We start from the raw sequence: 18,587 nt of genomic DNA on the forward strand, positions 1-18,587 counted from the left end.
GACCACTACACATGGTGAGAGATGACTGCAGCAGCTAAGGTGTGCAGCTCCCTCCAGTTTGGTAAACTAAAACAACCATTCTGTGTCTATGCTTGGAAATAAATAGGAAGTCAGTAACAGCATGCAGTGCAATGCTAAGTGCTGACCTCCCACCTCTTTAAGTATTATGCTTCTCCAGTTAGGCACCTGATGCTAAACAGGCACTTGGAAGTGTATCCTCCAGTGGACCTCACAGTATTTATAGACACGTCTGAGCAGGAGCTCTCTAGCATGAGGAATGCCTGCCTCTAATGAAAGAAAACCTCAGCTCTCTTAATTAAGTATTTAAAGGAGCTGATTTTGGATGGCAGCAGGCTGCTCAGAGGTCTCATTACTGTGGTATTTTTCTTTTGGTTGGGTAGTGCTGTCATTCTCTATATCTGTACCTATCAGACTGCTTATGAAAGTTACTCTTTGGATTCCTCATTTCCAGGCTTGGTGCTGTGATTGCAAAGGGCAGATAAATATTTTAATTTTTTTTTACCCCCTCAACTTTGGTCATGAGAATTCAAAATGGAAAATAAACTAAACATGAGATCAACATAATTCCTTTCTCTCCCTCTCTACGGTAAAAAGGCTGGAACTTCTGTTGCATGCAATGAAAAGTTATTTAGCTTTCTCTTCAATATTTCTTTTCTGTGACCATTTTAAGTGTGCTTAAAGCTGGTCATGACTTGCTATTATTCTTAACCCTTCAGATTTGTGGTTTTAGGTGACTTCAAAACCAGAAAACTTTCTTCCATAAGAATCTCAGTTTTAATGAGTTGAGTGAATCTAAGATTTTTTTTTTCCAATTTTTTTTCCTTCAAATATAAGATACCATGATTAGCATGTTGAATAGTTGGCACTATTCAACATGTTGCAGGGTATCAGAATAGCTTAAAGAATTACTGAGATTTTCTAGGTGGTTTGTAAGTAACCATGGTGCATGACTGTTTTGTTGAATCAATCTTAGAACTAAATCTGTCATGAGGATACAGCAGATCTGCAGTTACATCTGATGATGCTCAATATTAATAAGAAGAGTAATTATGATAGCAGCAGAAAGTTACTGTGTTTTGGAATGTGAATGTTATGATGTTGTTGTACCGAGTGGTTTTTTCCCCCTGTGTGGGAGTGGAGAGCAGTCTGTGTTGAAAGATGTGTTTTGGCTTGTTTCACTTGAATTCATAAAAAGTAAGGTTTCTCATTCTGGGATGTTTGTTATGAAGGCTTGAAATAAACACAAACAAAGCTCAATGAAATCTGTGTTGTTACTACTCTTTCTTTTTTTCTCACTGGTTTTCTTATGAACACAAAGAAAGCAAGATGCCAGGGTTCAAACTGTGAGATTGCTAAAGTCAGCAGGGTGTTTACCATTGGTGGCAGTGGCACCGAAATTCCACTTACTGCTTACTTAAAATATTTGTCCTTCTCTTCCCTGCAGTAGGTCAAACAGGTTTTTTTTGAAGACTCACTGAGATGCCATCTCTGTATTTGTGGCTAGAGAAAACCTTGTCTTGGAACAAACTGAATTTTTCAGTGGATTAATCTGTCCCATAGCTTTGTAATGAGATTATGGTTTATGCTGATTTGTTGCAACAGTACTGGTATATCCAGTCATTCCAATAGCAAAATGCTAATCCTAAAGAAATAAATCAGTCTTCTTGCTGGCAGGCATTAAAAGAATAGGGGGATGGGAGTCTGCTCTCTTGTTAGGTATTAGTGGATGATAAATTCAGGATCAGTTGGATTGAAGCAATTTGATTGTATCAGGCTTTTCAGAGGGATTGGAAATTGCAGAAATAAAGCCTTATTTCCTTTCTGCTGATTGTGAAATATTTAATGGTCACCCAGAGCAAAGTTTGATCACAGTAGTGTGAGACTGAAGGATTACATCAATACCTGAAGTACCCCAAGTAGTAATATTAGGCAGTCTGAGGGTGATGCTGTCCTTGTTCCTTCCTTGCTAAGCAGGTAGGGTTGGTGAAGCAAACTAGATGTCCTGTGCAGACAACTGAAAATTGTTGCGGTGTAGCCAACAGCAGCTGTGTTTCATCCAAGGGAAGAGGTGTACAGTGGGAAGAGGCTTCATCTTGGACAAAGCATTTTTGGGTAAGTGCATCTTGCCCAGCTCTTCCTGAAGCTGCAAGAATATTCAGTGTCTCTCCCTCCACCATCCAAAACTGAGGCAAGTGTAATTGCTGGTGACAGATCTTGCTGCAGATAAGCAGCTTTTGGGCAGCTGCATGTCTCGGTCTGGGCTCGATGGGGTTGGATGAGTCTCATGGACATTTCCTGCCTTGTTTCTGCAGAGGAGTAACAAAAACATTGTGTGAAACTCTTGGTGAGTTTGAGGCGCAACCTGAGCTGGCTTCAATGCCTGGGCTCTCGTGTGGCTCAAATAAAAATATTTTTGAAACTTTAAAAAGCACTTTTTACCTGTTTTGTAGCGTAAAAAGCAACTCTAAAGACCACTGGGTTGAATCTTAATTTGAGAGACAGCACCCAAGATTTTCAAGTAATTTTGTCTGATCTTCCCTCCTTTACTAGCAACTTTTTCCCTTTTCTTGCTTTTGGCAAAAGAAGGAAGCATATAACTCATCTCAAAATCAAAATAAGTATGAATCCTTATGCTGTCAAGGGGAACTTGTCATCCACTGGAAGATGTGGAGTCTGTGCAGCTGATGGAAGGTTAAGTCAATATTTGTTTTTTTTTTCTGAGAGAGGGCTGTTAGGTCACAGTTTGAATCATGACAGAACTACTGGTTTATCCAGACAATAGGAAGCAGCACAAATGAATGTGCTGCAGGAATGGAAGTGTTAAATGGAAGCACATATTGAAAACTGCTTGGGAATTTGTTTGAGAAGGAAAACAGGAAACTGAAAAGTGAGACTGATTATCAACCGTCGTAGATATAACTGGAATTTTTATTCCAGATACTTGGATGGCAAGCTCCAAAGATTCTGTAGCTGGGCACTGAGCCCTCTGCTTTCATCTTTTCCCCTATGCTCAGACACAGTCAGATGAGACCGCTGTCAGGCTTTCCTAATGAATCTGCCTACTTTAAATTAAAAATTTAGTACACTATGTTTTAGAGCTCTGAGATGTTTAAATTTTAACATGGGTTGGGTTTGTTTTGGCTGTTGTTTTATTTTTTATCTTACTCCTAGAAACTACAACATTTGCTCCTAGAAATTACAATATTTATACCCTTTTAACTCACTGGCAGTCTGTATTTAGACTTTGTATGATATACTCCCCTGCAAGTTGTTTTGCTTTTCTTTAAACAAGGAAGTTTGTCTGATCAGCTAGATTTTAATTTTTTTGTATCTGTATGGAATAACAAAGTGAGACTGATAACATGGAGAGGCTTTCAGAGCAGATTTTTCTTCAGTAGCAGTGTTTTCTACAATTGCATGCCCTTTTTACTTCTCTCCCATTAGGCATTTTATGCAAGAGTAACTTTTCCAAGCATCTGTTCAGTCATAGTGACCAAAAAAAAAAAAAAAAAAAAAAAAAATTCAATTCATGTAGGTCTAATGTTGCTACAAGTAGGCTTTATCATGTAACAAAATATTTCCGGGGTTTTCTTTCCTTCCTTTGAGGGACATCACAGGGATGTGAATTTTTTCCGTACAAATTCCCGTTGCTACTTATGGCTGGAAAATTTGGATGTTGTTCTCTACCTAATGAACTTTTTCCGCTGACCTACATATAGACCAGTGCTTTTGCGGAAGAAATAGCACTGGCAGGCTGAACAGCTCATGGAGATTTGACTCAGTAACTAAGTACAGTGCCAAAGCTTAAGCAAGCAAACCACCCTAATTTAATATTTATTAGTCTTTGACATTCATTGAGGTATGTCTCCATTGGTAAATACCCAACAGATACTCTGGAGTATGATGCAGCATGCAGAAAACAAAAGGTTTGACTTCCTCCACCCTCCCTCAGAGTTCAGGTAGAAGTTGTCATGAGGAGAGGTTGCATAACCTGCTAAATAATAATAAAATAAAATGATTTGTCCTAATTTGAATATTCAGGCTTAGAAAGAACTTTTTGTTTCTTCTCCCAAAATGTAAATTCCAAACTTCTCCTTATAAAAGAAGAAAACTTTAAGTATTAGTGAAATGGTCTGTAGGAGAAGAGGCAGCTGTTGTGCCCGTGAGATGTGGTAGCAGTAATAGGACTGAGTGCTGGACGTGGTGAAGGATCATGTGTTGACAGCCATGTGGAAGTCGGATGGAAGCTGTCCCGCTCACTGTTGCAGTTTCAGTCTGCCTAAAACAGCAAAACCATTCTGACTTCAAATGAAGTCCGTGTTTCTAATGGAAAAAGGGCATTTGCTCACTTGTTTCTTTCATCTCCTTGATGACGACTGCCCTCAGATAGTCATGTATGATGGCAATGCAGGTGTTTGGTTAACAAATAGAATATGCTAGGTCTGTCTTCTACTGAGTGGTCACATACTAATTTCTTTTGTTTCTCCTCCATTGCATGTATTAAAACCACAGAGGGTTATTTAGGCATATAGTCTTGTTCCCTAAGTGAAAGAATTCATGCTGCTCTTTGAGTTCAGGCTCCAATGAAAATAGATACCAAGACTCAAAGAGTTTGGAAAATTGACAACTTGGAGTTCTCTTCCATTGACCTGTTGCCCATGCTAGCAATTTGGGTGGAGCTTTTTGTGTGTGTTTTCCAGAGAACTTGTACTCTTACTACCATGAAAGCAACATACTCAGTGCAGTGCTGCTTGAGCACTAGTGGTGCTTCTGTGTGCCCTGAATCTAAGGAGTCCAAATTGAAATTAACAGTGAACTCTTCGTGATGCAACCTGACATTTATCTTGATCTTTTTTGGCTTACTTGTTTTGTGTGGAACAAGAATTTGCTGTCTGTTGTTTTTCTGTGGATCCTTATGCCTTGGTTTTTGTCGTGTTGTATTTCAAGAGATCAGAAGCCCAAACGAATAACTGGCTAAACAAGAACCAAAGTGCTGAGAGCTGTTTGAAGATTATGTAAAGGATGAGTCTGCCAGTGAGACAAAACACAGACTCCCAGATGAGAATGGCTCCGAGTTATGATTGGGGGTTTTTTGTTGGGGGTTTTTGGTTGGGTTTTTGTGTTTGTTTTGTTTTGGTTTGGGTTTTTTTGTTTGGTTTTGGTTTCATTTGGTTTTGGTGGGTTGATTGGTTGGTTTGGTTTTTTTCTAAAAAAAGACAAAAGGATGTTGTGGTACCTAGCCTGGTGTTAGCACCTGGCCACATTGCAAAGCCTACCTTAGAAAGGCTTGCAGGTACCTGTGATGCTCACAGCCCCTCATTGCCAAGGAGGCTGAAGCTGGTGTGTGCAGTGCCTGCAGTTCATAGGTGCTCGCTGTGCACTGCTGGGTGTTGCTGACCTGTGTAAGGACTCTTCAGGTGTGCTGTCTCATTGGCGCTGGGCCCTGAGCTTCCCATTTTTTAGATGAGGGACCCCTGAACTTTTGTGCTGAAAGGAGGCCTTGGCTTTAGCTTTTACTTGCTGTGGATCTTCCAGAATGGTGAAAAGGAATTGAATTCATCTTAAGGTGTTACCATGTGTGTGAGCTATGTGACTAGCTGTCACTTGAGTAGGAACTCAAGTTTGCCTTTCCAAAAACAAGACAGCTTTTATAAGTTTATTAGTGCATGGTGTTGTAGGTTCCTTCTTTTGGCATGGAAAAGCAGCGCTGGCATTTATATTTGTGCTAGAAGTGTGACCTCCCTCTGACCCAAAACATCTCTTTGCACAGTCATGAAGTCTGTCATACTGGTTTTTTATTTTTTCTTTTTGCCTTTTCTTTTTTAACAATAGATTGTAACTTCATTTCATACTGGCTGGGGCTGTCCTTTGTTTTTTGTGATGCAGTAGGATAGTTTTAAGGTGTATGTTAATGTATGGCTTGTTTGGTCCTCAACCAGGGTAAGTCCAGTGAAGCTGCATGCCCAGTGGAGCAGATACCGTGTCAGTAGGGCTCCTCGGTGTGGGGACAGCATGATAAATAACAAAGAACCTCACTTGTTTCTTTTTTCTGGCTTCTAATAATTTCATCTCTTAGCTTTCAGTTGTTGCAAAATAAACCTTCTTCCCTTGTAACACTGGCCACATGCTGACAGTTCTGCATAGTTACTGTGCAGCAGACTGCTCACCTGACCAGCCAACCACTTCTTTTTGCAGTTGCACCAATTAACCCTTCATTCCTAATAAATGTTAGTGCAAACTTGAGTGGGGATAAAGTTGAAGTTATTCTCTTGTGTGGTTTTGTAGGTACCTGGCTGAGCACCCACTGAAATGATTTTAATATTGCTGAGATTTTTCTGTTTAATAATATGTAATGTGATTGTGGAACATTAGATGGAATAATTAAACTCACCACCTACTTAGCTGACCAAGACAGTCTGGGTGATGCACTTAATTGTACAGCATCTGTTGCCTTGCATGCAGATGGTGTTTAGGCTTAATGAAAACACATGGCCCTAAGTCTTGCTGAGTTTTCCCTGGGGTTTTGCAGGCATCTTCTTCACCACTTATTTCACAAAACCCATCTTAAGTTTCTTGTGAGCTCTTTTCTGTCAGCCTTTTTGATCCAGGAAGAGAAAATTCAGCATGCTTGAACTGATGTGCAAGGGACAGCATTAAGCTCACTTTTCAGCCTTCTATGATGAATGAGATGAGTGGAATGTCTCCATAACCATCTTCCTGGCAGGAGGAAATGGTATCTAGTTCATCTGGTGTGTGCAAATGGAATCTGTTATGTTACTGGAACCTTGCATGCGACTTCTCTTTCTCTGAATTACCTTGTTACCTACTATTTTAATGTCCCCAGACGCAAAGCTTATGCTTTAAAGCATTGATGCAAACTCTTCGCCATGATGACAGTGTGTGGCATTATAAAGCGTTTATATTCCTGTAGATCAGTGCTTATTTTTAGCAGTGTAGTTTCTGTGAGTGAATGAGTCATATTGGCCTGAATGTTTTGTGACTTGAATGTTAGTTTTTCGATACTAGGAGGAGAACCTTTAAAGTTGGGGCTTGGTTGTTGTTTTTAGGGATTTTTTTCATTTGTTTGATGAATTTTCTTTAGTGGTTGGTGTTGAAAAGTCACTGTTGTCTTTGGCAAGCATAATATGTGGGACCTGTGTGAATTTTCTTTTATGGACTGTAATGGGATATTAGGAAAAGGCTCTTCACTAGGTGATCGGTCACTGAAACAGGCTTTCCACGGAAGTGGTCAAGGCACCAAACCTGTCAGTTCAAGGAGCATCTTGACAATACTCTTAGTCATATGGTTTAGTCTTGCGAGAAGTAAAGAGTTGAGTTTATGATCCTTGTGGGTCCCTTCCAATTTGAGATATTCTATGACCCAGAAGGAAGCAAAGAGGAGGTGGGAGTGCTCAAACCCTTCAAAAATGGAGTGGTTTTCAGTTGTACCCCCGAGGCTTTACCCTAGACATTTGGGAATTGTGAAAGGCTAAAATAAATAAAAGTGTATGTCTTTAGGAAGTAAACAGTGGCAACTACTTGCAGGGAGGTCAGTGCTTGCTTCCTTCTGTGCTGCAGCTTTGACATTTATAAATTCAGTCCCTGCACGTAGTTGACCTCTGTTTTCTCACTTGGTTCTTAGAAACTGCAAGTGAAAATAGAAATTCATCTCTGAATTTGTAGATCAAGGTGTCCTGCTCCCAGTCTTGCTACAGTTGTTAGCTGTTAATTTGAAATTGGAGTGTTTACAGTGACAGAGCCAAGATTTGCCAAATGTGGATGATCCAGTTTTGGAACTGGAAAGAATTAATAAAGTATTGGTATTTAATGTAGGTGGTATTTAATAAGCATGCAACTCTTGATTAAGAAATTACCTTTTTTTTTATAGCTGTATCAACATGCAAACAATTTTCCTTTCCTGGTCAACATTCCCCCTGCGACTGCCCTTCAACAAGGGTGTTGTTTACAATGTTAGAGGTTTATAGGAATTTTGTGGAAATGGGTCATGTAATTAAAAAATGATAGTGAATCTTGTTTGCAATGAACAATGAACAGATGAAGACCTGTTGCAGTGCTGCTTTGGTGGTGCAGGGGGAAGTAGCCCGAATAGTGGTTGTGGTCAGAGTGCTTGTGGGAGGACAGTTTATGACAGAACATACAGGCTAAGTTTTCAGTTCAGAAGTGTGAGGCTTTTAATCTCAGGCAAGGATGGGTGTTGACACTTTATTTAGGGTTGAGGCACTGTTAGCGAATCATGGGTTTCTTAGTCTCAGGCATGATTATGAATAAACTTGACTCATATTTGGAAAGAGGTAGACAACTAGGAGTAGGGTGGGGAGTTGCACGTTGTAGTTCTTTGCTTCCCTGACATTTATTTGGGGGGAAGAAAAACAACACAAATATTTGCCTGTAGATTCTTTGTAGTGGTTTAATTATATTACAAGCATGTGGGGTGGCGAGGAGGAGAGGATGAAAAGATAGAGCTAATCCGTACTGGATCATAAGAGACAAAACTGCTACTGAAGATGAGTGGCCTGTGTTCTCTGTTTTCTCATGGCATCTTGTTTTTATGTAAGTAGCAGCGTAGGAGTATGTTGAATAGGTGAGAACCGAGTTGCATAGTTGGTGAATGTGAGGATTGCTGAGTTCTCTCCCACATAGCTGAAATGTGATTAATGGAAAGCTTGCATAACTTGTGTTACTGAGGTGGGGGGGAAATCAGATTGAATGTGTGTGGCTGTTTTGCAAAGTACAGTTGGCCAAGAAGTGTAAAGGGCTAAGTCTGGGCTGGGTTGGACTGGGAGCCGAGTTGTGTAGCAAGTGTCAGAGGTGTCTCTTACCTGGAAGAAACCACTTTAAAAGCAGCGAGCAAGTCTTCTGGGGGAGACAGACTAGAAGAAAAGGGAAGAAAGAAGAGAGTGTGTATTGCCATATTCTGTTGTCCTCAGTCACGTTTTCCTCCTGTAGCATGGAGACCATCATTAACCAGGTGTTTTTGTGAGTCCATTATTTCCTTGGTGGCAAGGAGCCTCTTCCTATAAAGCAACCCCAGGAATCCGTCTCGCCCATGGTTAGGAAAGATCAGGGCTTGGTAAGAACAGACCTTCCTATTGTGAGGGAGCCAGGGGGAATGTCACCTCCCTGTCACATCTGCTCCACCTTCTCTCCTTGGCTCAGTCTCCTGTGGCAAAGCACAAAATTCGTTTCCTGTGTAATTGGTTGCAGCAAATAATTATTATAATAAGAATTGTGGTTTCCAAGGTTCTGTTTAAAAAATACAGCTACTTCCAGCTGCAGACTCAATTACGTAGTTAGTCTTGGGCCTGCCTTACTAATCTCTTTTTACACTCACCTGTCCCACCCAGTTTTAGTGGAGTAACCACTTTAACAGATCATGGCATGTGAGCCATGACTGGAAGCACCTTTTCATAATGGGTGTCTTTATTTTCCTGAGAATATGTTTCTCAGGCTCTTCGAGAGTGACCCATACTGTAATTATTTCCCTGCAATCCTGGATGTAGAATCCAGCCTTCCTTTAGGTAATGATCTGAAATTATACCTACAGATTGTAAGGCAGAGAAAAAGCATACCAGAGATGCTTTTTATTTTATTCCAAATTTGTTTACCACTGGCAGTGAAACTAGTAAAACACTAATTCTTCCCTTAGGTGTCATTAGTTTGATTTTGTTGTGGGACAAAATAATTACTTGTTGCCACGGATTTTAGGAAGCATAAGTGTAACAATCTGAACTGAAACATGAGTTTCAAGTAACACCATTTATTATTATTATTATTATTGTGCTTTCCCTCAAAATTTCAGCCACTGAAGATAATTTTTATACGTATTAGGAGTTTCCCTGTGAGCGGAAAACAGGAGATGCTCAAGGTCTGATAATTTACTAAAATTTAACAGATGCATGACCCCTCCAACAAATATATCTGAATTTCTTTCAAGATATGGTTGGGGCCAAAGAGTTCTCTGGTGCTGTATGGCAGTTTTGCCACTCTTCCCTAGACTTTCCACGGTCCCTTATGCCAATGTGGGTGGAGGGGAAGTGCTTCCCAGGGATCAGGAGCTGGTGTTAAGCAGTCTGCCTGTCTGGGTTGCCAAGGGATGTGGTTCAAGGAACACTTGGAAACCAGTTCATGAAACGACCTGTTTACCTGGGAGCTACCTTCTGTGCTGTGAAAAAGAAGGAAACCTGGAAATTGTACATTCATGGGAGCAAAAATGACTAGTATTAAGGAACTCTGTATAGCTTTTTATTTTTTTATTTTTTTTTTTTTGTTCCTCTTCTACAACCCCATAATAGCAGTTTACACACTGTTGTAAGTTAAAGACCCAAATCTGCAAAACAGGAACTTTTTTAAGGTTTAACAGGCCATGAACAGCAGACCCAGGAAAGTCTATCTATTGGAATCTGCAGGTTGGGCCAGGTCTCTCCTTTGTTTAGCCAAATCCAAGTTTCTGGAGAAAACAAGCAAAATCCTGTGGCCAAAGGGTGTTGGAGCAGATGGTCGTAATGGTCTCTTCTGATTTAAGATCTAACAATTCTCATACACGCCAGTTGCTGTGTTTTGAATCGTGTAGGAGGATGTTTTCTGATAGAATGGGAGCATGAAATCAGGCAGGAATGGGGTGTGTAGTAGCTGTTGCCTACGGTGGAAAAGAGTGCCTGTTGTGGGCAAATAAAAATCTCAGTGGGAAGTAGCTCTCCTCTACAGAGATTGAATAAGGGAAATGTCTTCTGCCCCAGGCTGAGGAAATTCTCATTCTTCCACTGACTTTTAGGAATATCAGAGGACAGTGAGGAGAAAGTGCAGTTTGTTGTAGTAGCTGAAGGGGATGGGTTTTGTCCAAACTTGATTTCAGGGCTAAACTACTTGCGTTGTTTTTGGCTGTAGCTGCAGAGGGCTGGTGGGAGAGAAGGGAAATGAAATTTAAAGCTCCATTATTCTTGGCCTGTGTTTAGAGTCTACTGAGTGTTCATGAGAGTTCAAATGACTGCTTTAAAGACACCTTGAGAAAGGCTGGGTTTTTTGTGTTTAATGCAGAAGCATGGTGGGCAGGACTGCAGGTGTGTAAGAGCAGTCTGCTATGATACATCCTACTCTGTGAAATTTTTTCGTATATCGTACTTGAGATGTATAGCTGGAATTTTGAGTGGTCTGTCTAAAACCAAGCAATGCACTCTAGTCCTGATCTGGTGCTGCAAACTGTAGAGAAGGGGAGAATACTCTGCAGAAATGGAGTTGGTAGGGACAGGGGAAGAAAGGAGAGCTGTATCTCTGACTGTGTTTGGGATTGATTTGACAGACACCAGAGTATGAGAGAGGGCCTTACAAAGATGAGCTACACATTGTCTGGGGGGCCTTCTGGTAGAATTTCTCTTTGGGACGGGACTTCGGTGTGCGTTGAATTTTTACTTATTTATTTCTCCTCATTAAGTGATAGGATTAAGTTTACAGAGCTGTGAATGGCTAATTAGGCAGTGACTTGCAAAGGCATAGAATGACAAAGATGATATCTCTGTACCTGCGAGTGTGATATCCAGTTACTTCATAGTAATGAACAAGACTTGGCTTCAGGTGGCTGTAGGATGGTGTGATGCTGATCTTTTAACATATGAATATGTTGGGTTTTTCCCTTTATTTAAAAATTAAAAGACCTCTCAAGCACTTGTATGAAGTGTGATAGGCAGACAGAAATAGAAATATGAAAAGTCTGTTTATGCAGTAAGCTGAAAAAGGAGCCCCAGAGCCACTACTGAGTAATCTGAATTGCGTCTCTATATTATTGTATGCATGCTCTGAGTTGTTCTGCTTTATGTTTGTTTTCTGGATGGTAAAGTGCTTAGGCTGCAAAATCAAATACTCTCTAGAATTGAAATCTATTTAATTGGATTTTTAAATATCAAAAGTCTGGAAAAAATAAGGACCAATGAGAATAAAATGCTCGTTGTGAAGTTTTCCTAATTCTTCATGCAATAAGTCTGTTTTTTTTAAAAAAAAAACCCTACATCTGTTTTGCAGGAGAAACTGTAGAAGGTCTTCGGGAGAGCGATCATCTTCTGATTCATTCATGTCGACAGTGGACAACAATTACAGCTCACAGTCTGGAGGAGGGTCACTACGTCATAGGGCCAAAGATAGAAATCCCTGTACATTATGCAGGTAAAGCTATTGTTGACCTGAAATGCAAATTCAAGAAGAGTGAATTGCCTACCACTTACAATGATCACTTCATTTGACAGAGTGAAGCTCAGCCTCTGATGCCGCTGTCTGTGACTTAACTTTTTAGTAATGTTGCAGAGCACAAGAGATACTGATTTGCTCCCAGGGCTACTAAATATATGTATTTCATTGAGCAGCATATTAACAGAACATGTAGCTATGTAGAGGAATTGATTTCAATTTGAGCATAATGAGTTGCCAGCACTTCTCATCTGTGAATGTGGAGACACAAGTGCAAAAGCTTGAAAATGCCTTGAAATGTTTGGACAAAGATGGAACGGGTTTTACACTTCGTTGCATACTCAAGCTGGGTGGGGATTTTTTTAGTATTTCCATGTTAAAAGCCAGGGACCCTTTGTAATAATACCATAGTTTTTAAACTAACACTCCTCAGTAGTTCCTTGTCACTGTCAGCCTTTTTGGATGATGTAGTAAATACTGTTGTTCCAAGTAGCTATGATGCAACTAATCCATATTTATTTTATGATTTCAAATTACTTTTACTTTCCCAGGAAATTATTTTTAATACTGTTCCCTGCTGTTTAATGTCCTTATTCACAAGCTGAATAGAACAATACTATGTGAGTAGGAAATGCTTATCTTATCGCGGTAGATAGAAAACTTTAAAAGCTGGAAAGTGTGAACTGAAAGAGCCATGGCTACAGAGTAAAGACAGGGGCTTAGTGTTTTACTTGGTCTTCTGTATAAACACTTGTCAATTGAGTAATGTACTCAGCTCTGTTACAGTCTCCTTTAAAACACTGGTGCAGTGAGAGTGTGCTGAGGTGTACAAGACTTGGCTGAAATGCTTTCTGTCGATCTCACCACTGCTGTAACTGCTGTGGTGCACCCTATTTCAGACATGAAACTTGCACCACTTGCCTTCTTATGTACTGTTTGTCCTTGGAGTTTGCTTCTGGAAGGTTAAATTTTTTTTTTTAAGATGCATGTAAAAACTGGGTCTGATGGCATATAGACGTCATAATAGATGTGGCTTTAAAACTTTCTGAATTTAACTTTCTTAGTATAAACAGCTTCTAGTGCTTATGCTTAGTAACATTGACTTTTTTATTTTACGTGTCCTGGCTGCATAAGCTCCAGTGCTGTGGACAGATAAACATTTCTCTTCCTTCAAACTGAATGCCGCATTTTAAAATCCTCACAGATTCCTGGAAGAAAGAGAACAGAAAATAAAATGGTTATTGGCATGAAAGAAGATTGACTCTTTAAAGGTTTTCTGAAGTTGATCCTTCATTTTTCAAGTTAACAAAGATCTGCTAAGCAGGGTTTCCTGACTCTCCATATTTCCATTCATTAGTAGCTTAAATTTACACAGACACCAGCAAAATCAAAATCTGTCCCCTAAGATACTACAAAAATGTTAATGAGCTTTTCTTCCTGGCTTGTGTTAATGCAGAAAGAGTGTGTGTTTAGTTGGCAGACTACATTTTGCTGTCAATTTCCAGAAAGTTCCCTGCCACAAAACCTTTGTTAATGAGATGAAAATACTTGAAAGTTCAGAAACTGCCACGTACTGAGGGCACTTACTGAATATGTGATGGACTCTGATGCTGCCAAAGGAACTTCACGAAAATGGTCAGTGCTAACTTGCAGAATCAGAGCATGTCTGATGGGCTTGCCTACATGAAAGGAGAGAGGAATCTAAGCATATGAAGGATTAGTTAGGAAAGCGCTGCAGTCTGGCGCTTGGATGCTAACATCTAAATGCATTTAGAGATGTCTTCCATACCCTAAAGTTACCTTGTGCTGCTGTGGAGTACTGTACAGAGATCTACAGGCTAACACTGAGTGTGCTTTCAGTGCTGTGCTGTGTAGTGCCTTGCGTTCACTGCTCTCAGGATCCAGAACCCTGCACTAAAAAGGCCAAGTTTAATTGCTGGGCTTGGTGCTGACCTGACACAGTTATGCAGCTGGCTCTGGAGCGAGCTGGGGCTCTGCTCTGCACTGATCTCTGAGAAGGCTGGGAGGTGGCAGGTGCTCCAGAATCACTACCTTTCTGAGAAGGACTTGCAGCTACCAAAAGGTAGTGCCATCAGATGATGATTGCTGTGTGAGCTGGCTGGCACAGCTCTCTGTTTGCATGTGAGAGCTTTCTGTCTTTGCAGAAAGCACAGCTAGAACAGTTGGCAGAATGTTGATATGGGGCTCAGCCATTAGTTTTTGGTTTTAGAGGAGGGATTTTATGTCCCTGTAGGCAAATGTTTGTAAACTGTAATGCTATATAAATTTTGGATTATAGGACTGACTTTTTACATGCTTAAATTTTAAACTTCTGTCAAGTAAGATGTACTGCTTACCAGAATGACCCTCAGGGAGGGAACGTAAGAGCTCAGTACTTTCTAGGTTTGTTTTTACTTTGGTGGAATACCTTTTTTTTAAGTCACAAATTGCAGCATGATTTTTTAAGTCACAAATTGCAGCTTGCAACAGTTGAGCAGGAAGAGAAGTTGAAACTGTTGTTATTCTCCTGAGATTGTGGCCTTAAGTACCACAAAGTCATCATTCACATGTAAAAATATGAGCATGAAGTAAATCTTATTTTGCTACGTGCTTAATCAGGTTCTGATACACTTATTAAACAATGCAATACAACAAATACAATAAAGCCTTGTTAAAGAAGGAAAATGATGTGTTTCACATTTAAGTGAAATTTCATTAACAAAAACCAAGTTCTTCAGTCTTGCTGATGGTCCTTTCCTTACTGGGAAACTGCTATCCTGGTTGTTTCTGTTGGGGATGGCAAATACGGTTAATTTTTGCATTTACTGTTAAAGAACAGTCATATATGACAGCTTTTAGTCTAACCATTCCCTCTTGAATACTCTTTCCAGTCTGGTTCTCTTTAGAGTAAAAATTAATATAGTATTGAGTTCAATTTTTATGTAATTAAAACCAAATGACTAATGTTTTTCTGGCTCCTAAAGCAACAGAAGTCTTCATGTACATATAGAATGGAGAGCATATAAAAATTAATGTCCTGATAGTGCCCTGTCTTGGCATGAAAGAGTGGGCTTCATAATAGTCCAAGGTAAACCATCAGAGCAAATGGACGTTGCTTTGGTGTCCTTTGCTTTCCTCAGGTACACAATTCATACTTGATACTTATAGGAAGGTCTTATCAGCTCTCTGTCTGAACTAGTTTTGTTTTGTTCCTGGTACTGTGATATCCTTAATACTGAATTTCTGCTCTAAAAGCGAGCATGTATCACCAGTACCCTCCATTTGATGTTAAATGTTACTGTAACTTTTTTCTTAGGCAGCACTGTAATCTTTAACTTGATAAATGAGATGAAAATACTTGAAAGTTCAGAAACTGCCACGCACTGAGGGTTAGCCTCTGGAAAATACTGGTTTATGATCTGAATTTGGAAGATGTTGGTATCTTGCAGAATTACACTTTGCTCTGCTGCTGCTCAAACAGGACAGCCTCTCATTCCTCTGCAGAGATATCTGAGTAGGAAAATGTGTCCCAGAGTGCTGATGACCACGTCTCAAATGTATTTTGTGATAACTGAAAGGCATTGAAGACACTGTCTGAGAGTTTTTAATACTCTGCCCCTCAGTTGTTGTTTGACTCTTCTTTCATTACTTTCCAGGGCTCTACAGCTCAAAACTATCCAAAGCTTTTTTGAGGACTCATCAAGCCACAGAGGTGGTCTGCTCTGACTGTAAATGGCTTAGGTTCAGTCCATTTTAAACACCTGTACTACATGGCCACAATTCTTTATGTGTGCAGATTATTGATGTGAAAGTTGATGATCAAGTTGGATGTAGTTGCCTAAAACTTGCTGTACAGGAAAAGCAGCACAGAGGGCTGTGGAGTGTGTGCACACCCCCACCTACACAGACAGCCTTTTCTTCCACAGATCGTGCTAGTTTTGGTGAGGGCATGCAATGGAAGAAAAAGTACTTTGGGATGGGTTGGCAGCATCTAGGTTATTCTGCCCTAAATACTCACTCCCACATTTAATCAAATCATAACAGGACTTTTACTGTTGGTTTTTTTAGGGCCTTATCTCTGTTGTTGCAACTGAGGGTTCATTTTCTCTACTGTCCGTTTGAGGTTTTTTTCCATTCTGAGAGCAAAGCTGTTCCTTTGAGATGATGTTTTAAAAAAGACAAACATACAAACATAAAAGTCCTTTTCTTTTTATTTAAGCTTCTACTCAGCTTTACCCAGGGTCTAGAGGAGACCTCTTGTGTCTCTGCTGCCGTCTGTGTGGTCACAGGAGGCAACTGATGAGGAAAGGTGTTAGAAAGTAACACCCTATTCCAGGGTGTGCCACACTATGATGCATCCGGAGTGCTGGAAATATTCCTGTCAACTCACACCTCCCACCACAGAGTGAAGGTGTGCGATTGCTAATACAAAGTAATCACTGATGCCCTGTCCAGTTGCATACCTAAGTGTGCTGATAGCTCTCTTAATGTCATTTAAATGAGGAAATATAAAACCCTGTCATGTGAACCTTCCCCAGGTGGGGTGTCGGGTGGGAATGAGTCAGAAGTCCCTTCTCTGGTGTTGGAATTGGTGTACAACAAACGTCCTACTGAAACCTGTTTCTACAGGTTTGATTTGTTAATCATGGAGTGCTGCCTGATGAGCCTGTTCCTCATGGTGTCCTGCTAACACAGAGGAAGACACTCTCTGCAGGTCTTCTCAGGAGTGAGCTTGCCTTGGCAGTGGTGGAGCAGGGTAGAGCAAAATCCCTGAGCTTTTACAACGTGCAGCTGCAGAAGCTTCTCAGGTCCAAAGGCATGGCTGCCTCTAAGGCACAGTTTTGCTGTCCCTGCAGGCCTGCTGCTGCCCGCTCTGGGAGAGCTGGCCATCGGGCACTGAGGGAGGAAAGCACTGGAGTGTGGTGTGAGTTAGGCATCTCCTAATTGTCTTGATGATGGCAGCAGCTGCTATTTCTCAGTATCCACCCTGAACCTGATGCATCCAAGGTCTGGAAGACCTCTGATTTTTGCTTTGGTGATGCTGAACACTCTTAGATGATTGTAATATGTTGGATCTTCTGTAAGTGTGCTCTCTTCCCAGCCCTGGATAGAAGAGAAAACATTAGACTGGCACACATCCTTTGCTCATTGGCATTATGGCATTTGCTGCCAACTTGTGCTGACTTTGGGGACAGAGGGGGAGCCTCCTTGTCTTACATTCAGTTTAGACTCTCCACTGCCTCAGGTGCAATTTGATGGTGTTTGCTGGTCAAGGAAGGTGATGTCGGACAAAGAGCCCTTTGTCTGGGCTGTTGCCTCCCTGGGAAGAGCAGGTGGTGCCAGGGAGAGCTATGCCTGTTCTTCTGTGGGAGTTGAGCAGTACAGCTCTGATGGGGTAATTTTAAGTTCAAAGAGGTGGGTGAGATCTAAGACAGGGAGGGACACTGTTCTGGAATAGAGAACGTAAGTGAGTCCTTTCTAGCCAACAGGTACACCACTCCCTGATACAAAATGTGTTTTGCATTTTAATTTGTGTTTTGCTTTGAACTTAACTTGGCACCCAGCTATCACATAGTTCTCCTGGGGCTTTTGTGCTCTACAACTGAATATCACTTTCTGGAGAACAGGGCCCAAATTCAGTGCTTCTGAGAGAGGCAGGCTGCCATGTGTCTGTGGGCTGGTAAATGATTAATGAATGGATGTCCTCAGAAGAAAAGCAAGAAAACAATCTGCTCATGTGTTTAACCCTCCTGGTACCCAAGTTTTGTTTTGTTTTGTTTTGGGTTTTTTTTCTTGAAAAGAGTTGTACAGTCTGAAAAGCAACTGGAGTCTTGAAAGCTTTTCTTCACAGGTACTGCTCCTAAAGGAAAGCATTGCACCAGCATTTAGTCTTTGTGTTTTTAAAAGAGATGTGACTTCTGTAGCTCTGAACACTTGACTGTGTGAAGTTTCCTGAGAACTGCAACCCTTTTATCTCAATAAACATATAGAAGTAAGTCTGTTTGGTATTCATCTAAAAGTCTGTAGAGTAGTGCTTGGGTATTGCAAAAAGAGAGGACATTCATTTTCCTGAGCAGTGCTTGCATCTTCAGCTCTAAGCTGGAGATCAGTAGTGTCTGAAACACCTGTAACTCCTTATAAGGCATAATTCCATGCTTTACTGTCAGGGACATGATTATGCCTTAAAATATATTTATCGACTTGATTTTAGTTTAGTTGCTACCTCATTTTTCCCCACTAAAGACTTAGTTTTTCTATTTTAGGAAATCACAGCTTTGTAGTCTAGAAGCTCTTCTTATTCATGGATTTTTCAAACCTGTCACCTTGAAATAATGGATGAGCTGTTCTGAGCAAATATCCATATTCTTTTT

At 40.6% G+C, this 18,587-nt stretch overlaps 1 protein-coding gene across 1 annotated transcript in view; it reads left to right on the forward strand.

Annotated features, from left to right (window-relative positions):
- The window catches only part of GAREM1 (GRB2 associated regulator of MAPK1 subtype 1), a 98,653-nt gene that overhangs the window by 10,762 nt on the left and 69,304 nt on the right, over nucleotides 1-18,587 (forward strand). The window contains exon 2 of the mRNA XM_017832461.1: nucleotides 12,055-12,195. Coding sequence (XP_017687950.1) covers nucleotides 12,055-12,195 — 141 coding nt within the window. The remainder of the gene's footprint in view (nucleotides 1-12,054; nucleotides 12,196-18,587) is intronic.

This window comes from Lepidothrix coronata, unplaced genomic scaffold, assembly GCF_001604755.1.
Source record: "Lepidothrix coronata isolate B3197 unplaced genomic scaffold, Lepidothrix_coronata-1.0 Scaffold6, whole genome shotgun sequence".
Taxonomy (NCBI): domain Eukaryota; kingdom Metazoa; phylum Chordata; class Aves; order Passeriformes; family Pipridae; genus Lepidothrix; species Lepidothrix coronata.